This window comes from Tachypleus tridentatus, chromosome 2, assembly GCF_004210375.1.
Source record: "Tachypleus tridentatus isolate NWPU-2018 chromosome 2, ASM421037v1, whole genome shotgun sequence".
NCBI lineage: Eukaryota > Metazoa > Arthropoda > Merostomata > Xiphosura > Limulidae > Tachypleus > Tachypleus tridentatus.
In genome coordinates, this window is record NC_134826.1 from 6187167 (window position 1) to 6200570 (window position 13404).

At 29.0% G+C, this 13404-nt stretch overlaps 1 protein-coding gene across 1 annotated transcript in view; it reads right to left on the reverse strand.

The window, feature by feature from the left end:
• Positions 1–797: 797 nt before the first annotated feature.
• The window catches only part of LOC143237141 (uncharacterized), a 41350-nt gene continuing 28743 nt past the window's right edge, over positions 798–13404 (reverse strand). The window contains exons 6-10 of the mRNA XM_076476064.1: positions 11211–11382; positions 9261–9289; positions 5755–5913; positions 5290–5439; positions 798–4841 (exon numbers count right to left, since the gene is read on the reverse strand). Of these exons, the coding sequence (XP_076332179.1) occupies positions 4738–4841; positions 5290–5439; positions 5755–5913; positions 9261–9289; positions 11211–11382 (614 nt within the window). The 3' untranslated portion in view covers positions 798–4737. The remainder of the gene's footprint in view (positions 4842–5289; positions 5440–5754; positions 5914–9260; positions 9290–11210; positions 11383–13404) is intronic.

Sequence of the window (13404 nt, forward strand, 5' to 3'; positions counted from 1 at the left end):
AATATTCAAGCACGTTCTGATCAAGAGAATCATGACGGAATATCATTGTTAAGTGACAACTTAACTCACAATAAATAAAACATATCACAACTTACAGCAGGGAAGAATGCTTTTCAAATACAATGCTGTTTCGATCATTGGAGTAAACATTTTATAATGTTTGAATCAACATTCACCAATGTTGATTTAACTTTATGCAGTCAAGCATGATCGAAACACTGTACCTCTTCCAAAAGTTGTAATATCAGTGATCCAAAACACATTTTACCAATGGTAACAAACACCATTAGTTTTATAATGCTTTGCCCACTTTTGATATTTAAGTAGTAATGTTCAAAGTTAGGAACATGTATGTATACATAAACATTTCACAGAGTCTGATGTTCATCATTTAGTCTAACTTATAAGAACGTGTTGGAATACTTCACTACAAATGGGTAGTTTGAAGAGAAAATCCATTACACACAGACAAATTGATATACTACGGAATCTTATGGCACAAAGTCATGATGGAACTGTGGCCACAGACACACATATTAACAATCTCAAATCTAGTCTCAATGTTTTTAAATACTAAAACATTTACTGTTAGTACATTTAACTTTATTTCATATGAAATGTTTTCTCTATAACAATAACACCTAATCGATACGTAAGCACATCTTCATTAGAAATGCCAAGTCTTGAATTCACCGATTTCTTGTAATTTGTACATTGTATTTAAAAAAACCTTTTTCTAGATTCATAGACCAGTTTTTTTGGAGACATGGTGAAAAAGTAAAGTAAAACGATCGAAGTTCATAAATAAAACATTTATTGTAAACCAAATTATAAGAAATATAACTAAGATATATACAAGATAGAAACATGAGAATCCTTCCTCATCTCACACAACAGCTCACGATGCCCTTGGTTAAAAACCACACTTTCCCAAACTTCATAAAAACAATAAACAGAAAAAAAAACTTTTAACCCTTTTGCATCGAGTTCAATATAATATACAAGTTTGTTTATACATTAGCACACATTAAGTATTTGCACTATAACTTTTGATACAGCATGTGTATCTTCACGTAATTTGGTAGACATTTATTGAAGACTTTCACCAAAGTTTGTTTATGAAAATAGTTTCTGTTATTAGTTTGAGTCCAAAGTAATTTCATGTTATGATTAACAAACTATTCTTTGTTCCAAAAATCTCAAATATTATTTGAGTAAACTCTAAAATCACATAAATACATTTCAAATGTTTTCAGTAAGACTTCAAATTATGTTATTTTCTATACTCTAACTACATGAGGTCTGTCACTTAGACAACCTCATAACCATTATAAAAATATTAGGAAATTATAATTTTGTTTTCATGCTATAATGGCTATGTATTACAACACAAAAATACCAATGTTTAGTCTAAATAGCTTATGTATCGTAACATAAAATATTTTTTATTATACTGACCCTCCAGTTAAACCAAGCAAAACTTACGTTGACGTGATGCACGTACACTCATGTTACACATCCAGTAATATGAAACTGACCTCTATCTTCCCTGTCTTGGCTGTGTTTCAGTGGACTAATACAGTAAAACCTGTCTAAGGTAGAATTTCACGGGGCCGAGTAAAATTTCCGGCACAAACAGGTTTTCCCGGCTCAGAGATAGTGGACATGTACTTCCTTAATTATATATAATTTTTGAGCGAAACGTTATACTTGCTTGACTCAAGGGAAGTAAAACGTTTGTGAAAAGTTATTGTACTGTTTATGTTATATTAGAATAAAAACAAAAATAGACATTCAATATATACACAAGTACACAAAATCGTAATCAAATTTATTTGAAGAAAATGTCCATTTTCAACTGTTTTGTCTTTTTAATGGTCTTTCTTATGCGGTTAAAAGAGAACACCAATTCTACAACCTTTTCATGAAGTTTATTTTACCCTTATATTTTTACATGCAATTTGATAGAGTTAATATAACTTAGCACTTGCTATGAAGTAGGACTTTCTATTTCCTCACTATCTTTTCCATTTTGTTCATCTTCTGAATTTCTCACACTGTTACCATCTTGAGATTCTATTATAAATTTTAAATCAATTTCATCAGTTTCTGTTAAAACATTCCTGTCAACGTTCACAGAATCATCTGCATCAATCAGAGTTTGGATTTCACTAGAATCGTCATAATAAACAATTTCTCCACCATTATCAAGAATAAATCCACAGTTTGGGAAGCACTTTATTACACATTCATCTGTTACTCATTTGATTGAATGACTTAAAAATGCAAATGCATCTAACACGTCAGTTTTCATGGTCATTTCAGATGCTCTCCTACAGTTGTCCATGTTTGTAATAATGTGCTGAAGCATCAGTTTTCTGTATTTCAGTTTTATATACTGTGTAATTCTATTATCTAGTAACTGTAGAACTGATGTTGTACATGGAGGTAGAAAGACAAAACGAACTTTTGAAAGTTAAACTTTTAGGTGACAAGTTGTATTATCTAGAAAAAGTAGAATATTCCTTGTTCCATTCTTTTGTTTAACTTAACTGTAAAAATAATGACTGTAGAAAAAATAACAGAACATATTTAACCAAGAGTTACTGTAACAAAATGTCTGAGAATTATTAATATTTAAACAAATTATTAATTAAACAAGAAGTTATTAATATTTAAACAAATTGTTAATTAAACAAGAAGTCATTAATATTTAAACAAATTATTAATTAAATAAGAAATTATTAATATTTAAACAAATTATTAATTAAATAAGAAATTAATATTTAATCAAAAACATTTTTTCACCCTTACTCAAGTTCTAATCCTTCTCATTAATAGATGAGTTAGGTGAAAGATAGTTTTCCATCCACATTAAGCAGGTTCCGCCATATAGAGGACTTTTATAAGAGAAATCTTAAGATAATGCTGCAAAGTTTGATATTTCTGGGTTGTACAGGTTTCTGCCTTATGCAGTTTCTGGTTTAGACAGGTTTTACTGTAGTTTATAATATACAGTCACATTTTAATTATCATGCATTATTTATTACTATTTAGAAATAAATTATTAAACTTATTTTTCTTAAAATATAGAACAATAAATCAAGAAGAAAAGTAAACAATTATATCTTCTCACTATGACCTTTATACTCTGTTGTTAAACCTTATGACCTTTATACTCTGTTGTTAAACCTTATGACCTTTATACTCTGTTGTTAAACCTTATGACCTTTATACTCTGTTGTTAAACCTTTTAAAATTGTGTAAACGGAAGATAAACTTTTTTCTTTAAGGTTTTATATACAAAGAATTCCACTATAATTTATTAAGCTTGGTAACTAAGGTTTTTTTTATATTTTATAAAGTATGAAGCTTCAAATAAATTAAAGACACAACCTACCTCACTGAAATGTTAGATCAAAAGAATGTGGAACCGTTTTCAAATATTAATATGGAATGGAAAACCACAATGTAGACATTCTTAGCTACAGACTGATTATTCACGTCATATATTTAAGTAAATGTATACAAGGGAACGTTTACAAAAATGGAAAGATAACAATGGAGCCACTGTGTTTGATTCAGTATCTCAGAAAAATAAAGATACAAGGTCTTCTTATGTATTCTAGCTTGTCAATAATAATGAGTTCCTGATCTGTACAAAACTATAGACTTAGTATCTTAACATCTAAATTTAAACAGTGCTGTATTCAACATACCATGTGACTCACTAAAATATATATTTAAATGTGTTATTTTAATACTTACTTTGATATTAAGAAATTAACTCATATATAAAGTCTTAATTACAATCTACAGTTTGATTCCAAACTTATTGACATAAATTCATAAAATAGTAGTTCAGTAGAATTTTTAATACAAGTCAACAAATGTGATGACCTTGCCCTTGAACCCTGACCCATTGCAAAAGGGTTAAAAGTCAACATAAAGAGAGTGGTATTATTGTACTACTAGAAAAACAAAAATTTATAAATGCTCTTGTTAGAATGCAAATGTGACACCAATGCTGTGAATCAGTAACAATGATGTATAAAATTGTGACATATCACCTTTATGAGACCATTAACTGTGTCTTAAAAATTGCTGGCTGTATTTCATGTATTACATAAATGACATTGGAACAGTATTTTCTTCCTTGGACTGTTGTCTTCAATCATTAACACAATTTTTCTTTTAGGTCACATGCTGAAACTGTGACAGTGTACCATCAAAATCAAAGATGATTTCACATGGCTGTAACACTTCAAAGGCAACTATTTCTATGCAATGTGACAGTTTGTCTATGTACAACATATAAAACTGTACTTTATACATCAACGTTTACTTATTACACCACTGTCACATAATAAAATGATTAATCCAAAATAACGTAGAATTGATTTCAGTATAATAAAACTCTCATTTTGAAAATTATCACTGGACTGTAATTTAAAGGACTTGTAAGTCCTTGAAGAAGCTAACACCCACATCCTAACATATCCTCAACAAATATATTCACTGTAACTATTAAGGTATGTTTGAAAGCTAGTTATTCCTTAACACAAATTGATTCATAAATACTCTCACTCAGAAAAGTTTAGCCATTAAAATACATCTTCATATTTGTAGACTAATAACTAAACATTAATTTACGTTTATTAAAATGACACAATAAACCACCAGCCGAAAGAACTGTTTCAAAGTATATTTACACGCGGTTTAGTTCACTCCAGATTTTCATGATTTAGATGTTGTACCATTTACCGAGTGATAATGAGTTTTTTGTTTCGATCTTGGCCGATCATATTGAAGGTGGTCGTATTCTGAATCATTATCTGGGGCTGAAAAACGTAAAGAAACAACTTTATAATAAGTTGAGAAAGATTTCATATGTTTTGTAAATTTAACTTGACTGCATGCAAGTTACTAAATATATTTCCATACCTTTAACATCAACATTATTAAATATTAAACCAGCACTACTTCAACAGTTAATACACTAAATGAAAGGAAAATATCTCATATAAAACATTGTTAATCTAATTGTTTAATGTCATTTTATTTTCTCCTAAATAAGCTACAAAAGTGCTGCATAGCAGTTAGTGTTTAAATATCTTTAATATTATAGTAGTTTACAAAATTATTAGCTGGGACCCAACTGAGTAGGACTCCCAGAAAACAACCTGGCCATTGATTGTGAATAAGGAAACAATGATTTGTTGTAAACAATTTTGTTTATTGTTATTATTGTTTGAAGGTTTGCTGAGGAATAAAAAAGTTCCAACTTACAAGTGTTTTTTTTTAGTTCTTCATAGAAAGGAGAATTCTTAAGTGTTTCAGGTTTCAAATCATCAATACTGTGATAGATGTTAGGGTTATAATCCAAGTCTTTTAGTTTTGTCTTGCCTGGTTCATTGTCAAAGGAAATACCACATGCTCCTTCATAGATTAAAGCAAGAAATAAAAAACACACTGAAAACACTTCCAATGACATATTCTCATAAATTTATAACAAATATTCAAGTTTCGGTGACTTTGTGAATGAATAAATAAATGTGTGAAAACCTCACTATTACCAAGACAGAACTTCTTTTAAATGCAAGAACATAAAACTAATTTATCCTGAAAGTAAAACTGACGAAATCTTTGGTAGAAATTCATATTTATTGGTGTTTTTAGCAGTTTTAAATATGAAAACTTTGACAAAAATAAAATAAGAATAATAAAGTTGTTGTATATTAAGTTTCTACAAACCTTTCTCAGACATCACCAAGTCATCTTTGTCTTCAAGTTTGGCTTTCTCAATGTTACTTTTTGTAGTCAAATCATTCTTAATTTGTTTAACAAGCTTATTGTTCTTTGTTCCTCCAGAGCTGTTGCATGCATACACTGGATTGTCAAAATGGTGCTGGTCTGACAAGTACACAATAACAAGGAATTATACTTGTACACAAAATAAAGTACCAAAAGTGAAAGTTATATCATTTTGAAAACAGTTCTTCCATTTAAATCAGTCAAAATGTTTTACTCATAGGTCGAAGCACACGTCACGACCTTTAAAGCAATCAAAATTAAAATACATTTAAGTCACTTTACTATCTCTCTTCATATGAACCAAAATTAGTACATCAAACCTTAATTTTATGCAAGGTTCACTATCTAAACATTAAAATAAATCCATAATCTTCTCTTAAACAAGAATTGTGGTTTTAATTTAAATTCTCACTACAATATATATAAATTACTAAGGCACAGTCTAATTTTAATAGTTTTGTATCACTTTTGATAATGAAAACAAAACAGATTCAAAACCACTTGTCACATCGTTTCTTTCACAAGTTCCCAATAGTTCTCACATTTTCTATTTCATCTATATAAGTAACAGGAAAACAGTTTTATTTTACCGAATGGCGTATAACGATATACTGTTCTAAGTACAAATTTGTAGTTAATTTGTGAGGAAAACAGTTTTATTTTACCGAATGGCATATAACGATATACTGTTTTCAGTACAAATTTGTAGTTAATTTGTGAGGAAAACAGTTTTATTTTACCGAATGGCATATAACGATATACTGTTTTCAGTACAAATTTGTAGTTAATTTGTGAGGAAAACAGTTTTATTTTACCGAATGGCATATAACGATATACTGTTCTAAGTACAAATTTGTAGTTAATTTGTGAGGAAAACAGTTTTATTTTACCGAATGGCATATAACGATATACTGTTTTCAGTACAAATTTGTAGTTAATTTGTGAGGAAAACAGTTTTATTTTACCGAATGGCGTATAACGATATACTGTTTTCAGTACAAATTTGTAGTTAATTTGTGAGGAAAACAGTTTTATTTTACCCAATGGCGTATAACGATATACTGTTCTAAGTACAAATTTGTAGTTAATTTGTGAGGAAAACAGTTTTATTTTACCCAATGGCGTATAACGATATACTGTTCTCAGTACAAATTTGTAGTTATTTTGTGAGGAAAACAGTTTTATTTTACCCCATGGCGTATAACGATATACTGTTCTAAGTACAAATTTGTAGTTAATTTGTGAGGAAAACAGTTTTATTTTACCGAATGGCATATAACGATATACTGTTTTCAGTACAAATTTGTAGTTATATTGTCAGGAAAACAGTTTTATTTTACCAAATGGCATATAACGATATACTGTTCTCAGTACAAATTTGTAGTTATATTGTCAGGAAAACAGTTTTATTTTACCAAATGTGAGGAAAACAGTTTTATACCGAATGGACATATACTGTTCTCAGTACAAATTTGTAGTTATTTTGTGAGGAAAACAGTTTTATTTTACCGAATGGCATATAACGATATACTGTTTTCAGTACAAATTTGTAGTTATATTGTCAGGAAAACAGTTTTATTTTACCAAATGGCATATAACGATATACTGTTTTCAGAACAAATTTGTAGTTATTTTGTGAGGAAAACAGTTTTATTTTACCAAATGGCATATAACGATATACTGTTCTCAGTACAAATTTGTAGTTATATTGTCAGGAAAACAGTTTTATTTTACCAAATGGCATATAACGATATACTGTTCTCAGTACAAATTTGTAGTTATTTTGTCGACAGATTGGAAGTTTGTTACCAAGTTCAGATTGATTAGTTTAAAATATTTATACCTTCATTAGAAAGCTAGATGAATTATTATTATCACATGTTCTTTCACACATGTAATTACATTGTGTTCTTATGTGCATTTTTCAAGTACCAGAACCATCATTACAAAAAGGTAGGCTGAAATTTCAAGCCAACACCAAAAAAAAAAAAAAAAAACACAAGTACCAAATTTCGATTTCTTTTTATTGTGACAAAAGTAACAAACATTAAAAAATTACAAACTAAGTTACATAAGGCCAGGTTAGGCGAGATGTCTTTCCCTAAGTATTGATCATGAATAGCCTGTGTGCGTTACAGTATTCAATACATTAATTAGAGATACATGTTTGCTCGGTGATTTACAACTTGTATAATTGGATTTAAATGGTGATAAAAAATTAAAATCAAGTTGAGATGGAAGCACACTGGTGTTATGTTTAAGTTATTTAGAACAAACACATGTAGTTTTCTGTTATGGTGTTATCTGTAAGTCATTTAGAACAAACACACGTAGTTTTCTGTTATGTTGTTATCTGTAAGTCATTTAGAACAAACACACGTAGTTTTCTGTTATGGTGTTATCTGTAAGTCATTTAGAACAAACACATGTAGTTTTCTGTTATGGTGTTATCTGTAAGTCATTTAGAACAAACACACGTAGTTTTCTGTTATGGTGTTATCTGTAAGTCATTTAGAACAAACACACGTAGTTTTCTGTTATGGTGTTATCTGTAAGTCATTTAGAACAAACACACGTAGTTTTCTGTTATGGTGTTATCTGTAAGTCATTTAGAACAAACACATGTAGTTTTCTGTTACAATTTGTAGTCAATTCTAGAAAGAGAAAGTAAAAATTTAGAATTAACTCTAAATATTTAATATTAATTTTTTAATATTAAAAAAAAAAAATATTTTTTGTGGTGGTTACAAGGTCAAATCGACCCAGTCTGTATAGTTAGAGAAGAAAAAAAAAACAAAATATAATGTTTTATTGAAAAAACAACAACATTTGCTATTCATTTAGAAGGTTTTAGAGGTGAGGCACACAAAATTAGAAAACTGTAAAACAGAAGTATTTTCATGTCCTGTTCATACTATTAAACATTCTGAAACATCGACATTTCTTGTAATGATATTTACAAAATCTGATTTGTTTGGCTACAAGAGATATAATGTTTACTGAAAGCTTTTTCAGATTTTCTGAAGAAACACAACATGAAACGTTGTAGTAATGGATATCTTTCTGAAAACAGTTTTCAGACAGTAATCTTAAAATTTAATGAGTTAAAATGTCCTCTAAACTTCTAACTCAAAAACCAGAAGTGATAAAATATGGTATTTCATATCTATTTTTTGTCTTCAAAGGTTACAGCCTTCAGTACCAGGATGTATTGTTTTACAAGCTTTAATGAACAAAGTAATGGGGATTTATGGAAAAACCACTAATAGTTAACTTGTTGTTGTTGTAAAAAATATTTTGTTCTATTGATTTTCCAATATTTTGCCATTTCTCAGCATTATGTTAAACTTTTGTTGTTTCATAATTCAAGTAGGCAGTATTTAAAAAAGTGTATTTGTGGTAGAAATATCTTAATGTTATTCTTCTATTAGTATTTGAATACTTACCAGGCATTTGGCCTGGATCAGCTGTATAGCTGGAAAAAAAATATTAAACTTACAAAACAATCATTACTATTTCAACATGACTTGTGAACTAATGGAACATGTTAAAACCGATAATGAGACATAGTAAAATGAATATCAGAAACAGAAACACTTAAAACTATTCTGACTCATTTACAAGTTAAGCCATCTGAAAATCTTACTGTTTTAAAATAATATATTTGACTTTAATTACTTTATAAAGTTCCTTGTTTATAAAGATGTTAAATAGCATTACTTTAGTGATAAGAAAAACTATAATCATGGTGGCTACGTGTGTACATCTCCGTTTTGCTACAAGGCCACGGAATTCTCAAACCAGAACCACCATACATTCTGTTAAACACACAATTTTGGTTTTCACTTCAATACTGTTTCCAAAGTACATATTGAAATCTCTGTTATGGGTTCATGTAATTTTGTTAATTCTAGATACACACAGTGAAAAATAATGTACAATTTATTACTGATAGTGTGGCATTTGTAAACATTCTTTTCAACAATAAGTAGATGAAAAAAATACCTAGTTTGTGATGTTTCACAACTTACCCTGATTTGTTATTATTGTATTCTGACAATAGCTACTATTATCTATTCACATCAGCTGAGTTTGTGGTGTTTTACAAGTTACCCTGATTTGTTACTATTATATTCTGACAATAGCTACTATTATCTATTCACATCAGCTGAGTTTGTGGTGTTTTGCAAGTTACCCTGATTTGTTACTATTATATTCTGATGATAACTACTATTATCTATTCACATCAGCTAAGTTTGTGGTGTTTTACAAGTTATTCTGATTTGTTACTTTTATATTCTGACAATAGCTACTATTATCTATTCACATCAGCTGAGTTTGTGGTGTTTTACAAGTTATTCTGATTTGTTACTTTTATATTCTGACAATAGCTACTATTATCTATTCACATCAGCTGAGTTTGTGGTGTTTTACAAGTTATTCTGATTTGTTACTTTTATATTCTGACAATAGCTACTATTATCTATTCACATCAGCTGAGTTTGTGGTGTTTTACAAGTTATTCTGATTTGTTACTTTTATATTCTGACAATAGCTACTATTATCTATTCACATCAGCTGAGTTTGTGGTGTTTTACAAGTTATTCTGATTTGTTACTTTTATATTCTGACAATAGCTACTATTATCTATTCACATCAGCTGAGTTTGTGGTGTTTTACAAGTTATTCTGATTTGTTACTTTTATATTCTGACAATAGCTACTATTATCTATTCACATCAGCTGAGTTTGTGGTGTTTTACAAGTTATTCTGATTTGTTACTTTTATATTCTGACAATAGCTACTATTATCTATTCACATCAGCTGAGTTTGTGGTGTTTTACAAGTTATTCTGATTTGTTACTTTTATATTCTGACAATAGCTACTATTATCTATTCACATCAGCTGAGTTTGTGGTGTTTTACAAGTTATTCTGATTTGTTACTTTTATATTCTGACAATAGCTACTATTATCTATTCACATGAGCTGAGTTTGTGGTGTTTTACAAGTTATTCTGATTTGTTACTTTTATATTCTGATGATAATTGATATTATCTATTACATAATATTTCCAATACAAAAAACAAGATTATGGATCTAAGTATGATATGTTGTAGATAATAACATTTTTTAAAGTATAGTTACACTGTGTTCTTATCACATTCTGATATACCAACAGTACATGTTTACAGTAATATGTTGGTTCTTAACGTTCTAATTCTAATGTTTTATATATCATAGTTTAACATCTGTAATTATCACAGAGTACTTTGAAATCTGTAGACCTCCGTAAGAAAGTTATTGAATTTTATTCTGGTTATATATTCTTGTTAAAAACCAAACATGGTTATCTATCCTACTCTCATAACATCCTATCCGTGACTTAAAACTTACGTAACGTATGCTAGTTCCGACTTCAGTCGCTTGACCTTACGACGATAGTATACAAAGATCAGAAGAACGATGACAACTAGCACAACAACTAATGTCACACCAATAACCAGTCCCAAGCTGCTAGTCTCAGTTCTGCCTTCCTCGTAAGTCCTGACTATCTTACCTGTGTAGCCTACGAATAGAGAGAGAAAAATTGTACTTGTCTGTTATTACTTAAAGTAATGTAATGCAGGTTTTCATGATGAATTTGTAGGTAAGAAATTCTGTAACTACTGAGAAACGAACGACTATCTTATTTAATTATGTTCCACTGATCAAACTTTCTCATACTATAGGTAAGAAATTCTGTAACTACTGAGAAACGAACGACTATCTTATTTAATTATGTACCACTGATCAATCTTTTTCATACTATAGGTAAGAAATTCTGTAACTACTGAGAAACGAACGACTATCTTATTTAATTATGAACCACTGATCAATCTTTTTCATACTATAGGTAAGAAATTCTGTAACTACTGAGAAACGAACGACTATCTTATTTAATTATGTTCCACTGATCAATCTTTCTCATACTTTTTGTTCAGATTATATGTTAAAAACAAATACAACAAACATGATATACACCTTCAAGAAACACTTTAAATATCACAAGATAGAATACAGAAAAAAACACTGATTATGATACTACTTATTATAGTTATGATTTACTCTAAATGAACCACTAGACATGATACTACTTACTATAGTTGATATGATTTACTCTATATAAACCACTAGACAGGATACTACTTACTATAGTTGATATGATTTACTCTATATAAACCACTAGACATGATACTACTTACTATAGTTGATATGATTTACTCTATATAAACCACTAGACAGGATACTACTTACTATAGTTGATATGATTTACTCTATATAAACCACTAGACAGGATACTACTAACTATATTTGATATGACTTACTCTATATAAACCACTAGACAGGATACTACTAACTATAGTTGATATGATTTACTCTATATAAACCACTAGACAGGATACTACTTACTATATTTGATATGATTTACTCTATATAAACCACTAGACAGGATACTACTTACTATAGTTGATATGATTTACTCTATATAAACCACTAGACAGGATACTACTTACTATAGTTGATATGATTTACTCTATATAAACCACTAGACAGGATACTACTAACTATATTTGATATGATTTACTCTATATAAACCACTAGACAGGATACTACTAACTATAGTTGATATGATTTACTCTATATAAACCACTAGACAGGATACTACTTACTATATTTGATATGATTTACTCTATATAAACCACTAGACCGGATACTACTTACTATAGTTGATAAGATTTACTCTATATAAACCACTAGACAGGATACTACTTACTATAGTTGATATGATTTACTCTATATAAACCACTAGACAGGATACTACTAACTATATTTGATATGATTTACTCTATATAAACCACTAGACAGGATACTACTAACTATAGTTGATATGATTTACTCTATATAAACCACTAGACATGATACTACTTACTATAGTTGATATGATTTACTCTATATAAACCACTAGACAGGATACTACTTACTATAGTTGATATGATTTACTCTATATAAACCACTAGACAGGATACTACTAACTATATTTGATATGATTTACTCTATATAAACCACTAGACAGGATACTACTTACTATAGTTGATATGATTTACTCTATATAAACTACTAGACAGGATACTACTTACTATAGTTGATATGATTTACTCTATATAAACCACTAGACAGGATACTACTAACTATATTTGATATGATTTACTCTATATAAACCACTAGACAGGATACTACTAACTATAGTTGATATGATTTACTCTATATAAACCACTAGACAGGATACTACTTACTATAGTTGATATGATTTACTCTATATAAACCACTAGACAGGATACTACTAACTATATTTGTTATGATTTACTCTATATAAACCACTAGACAGGATACTACTAACTATATTTGTTATGATTTACTCTATATCAACCACTAGACAGGATACTACTAACTATAGTTGATATGATTTACTCTATATAAACCACTAGACAGGATACTACTAACTATATTTGATATGATTTACTCTATATAAACCACTAGACAGGATACT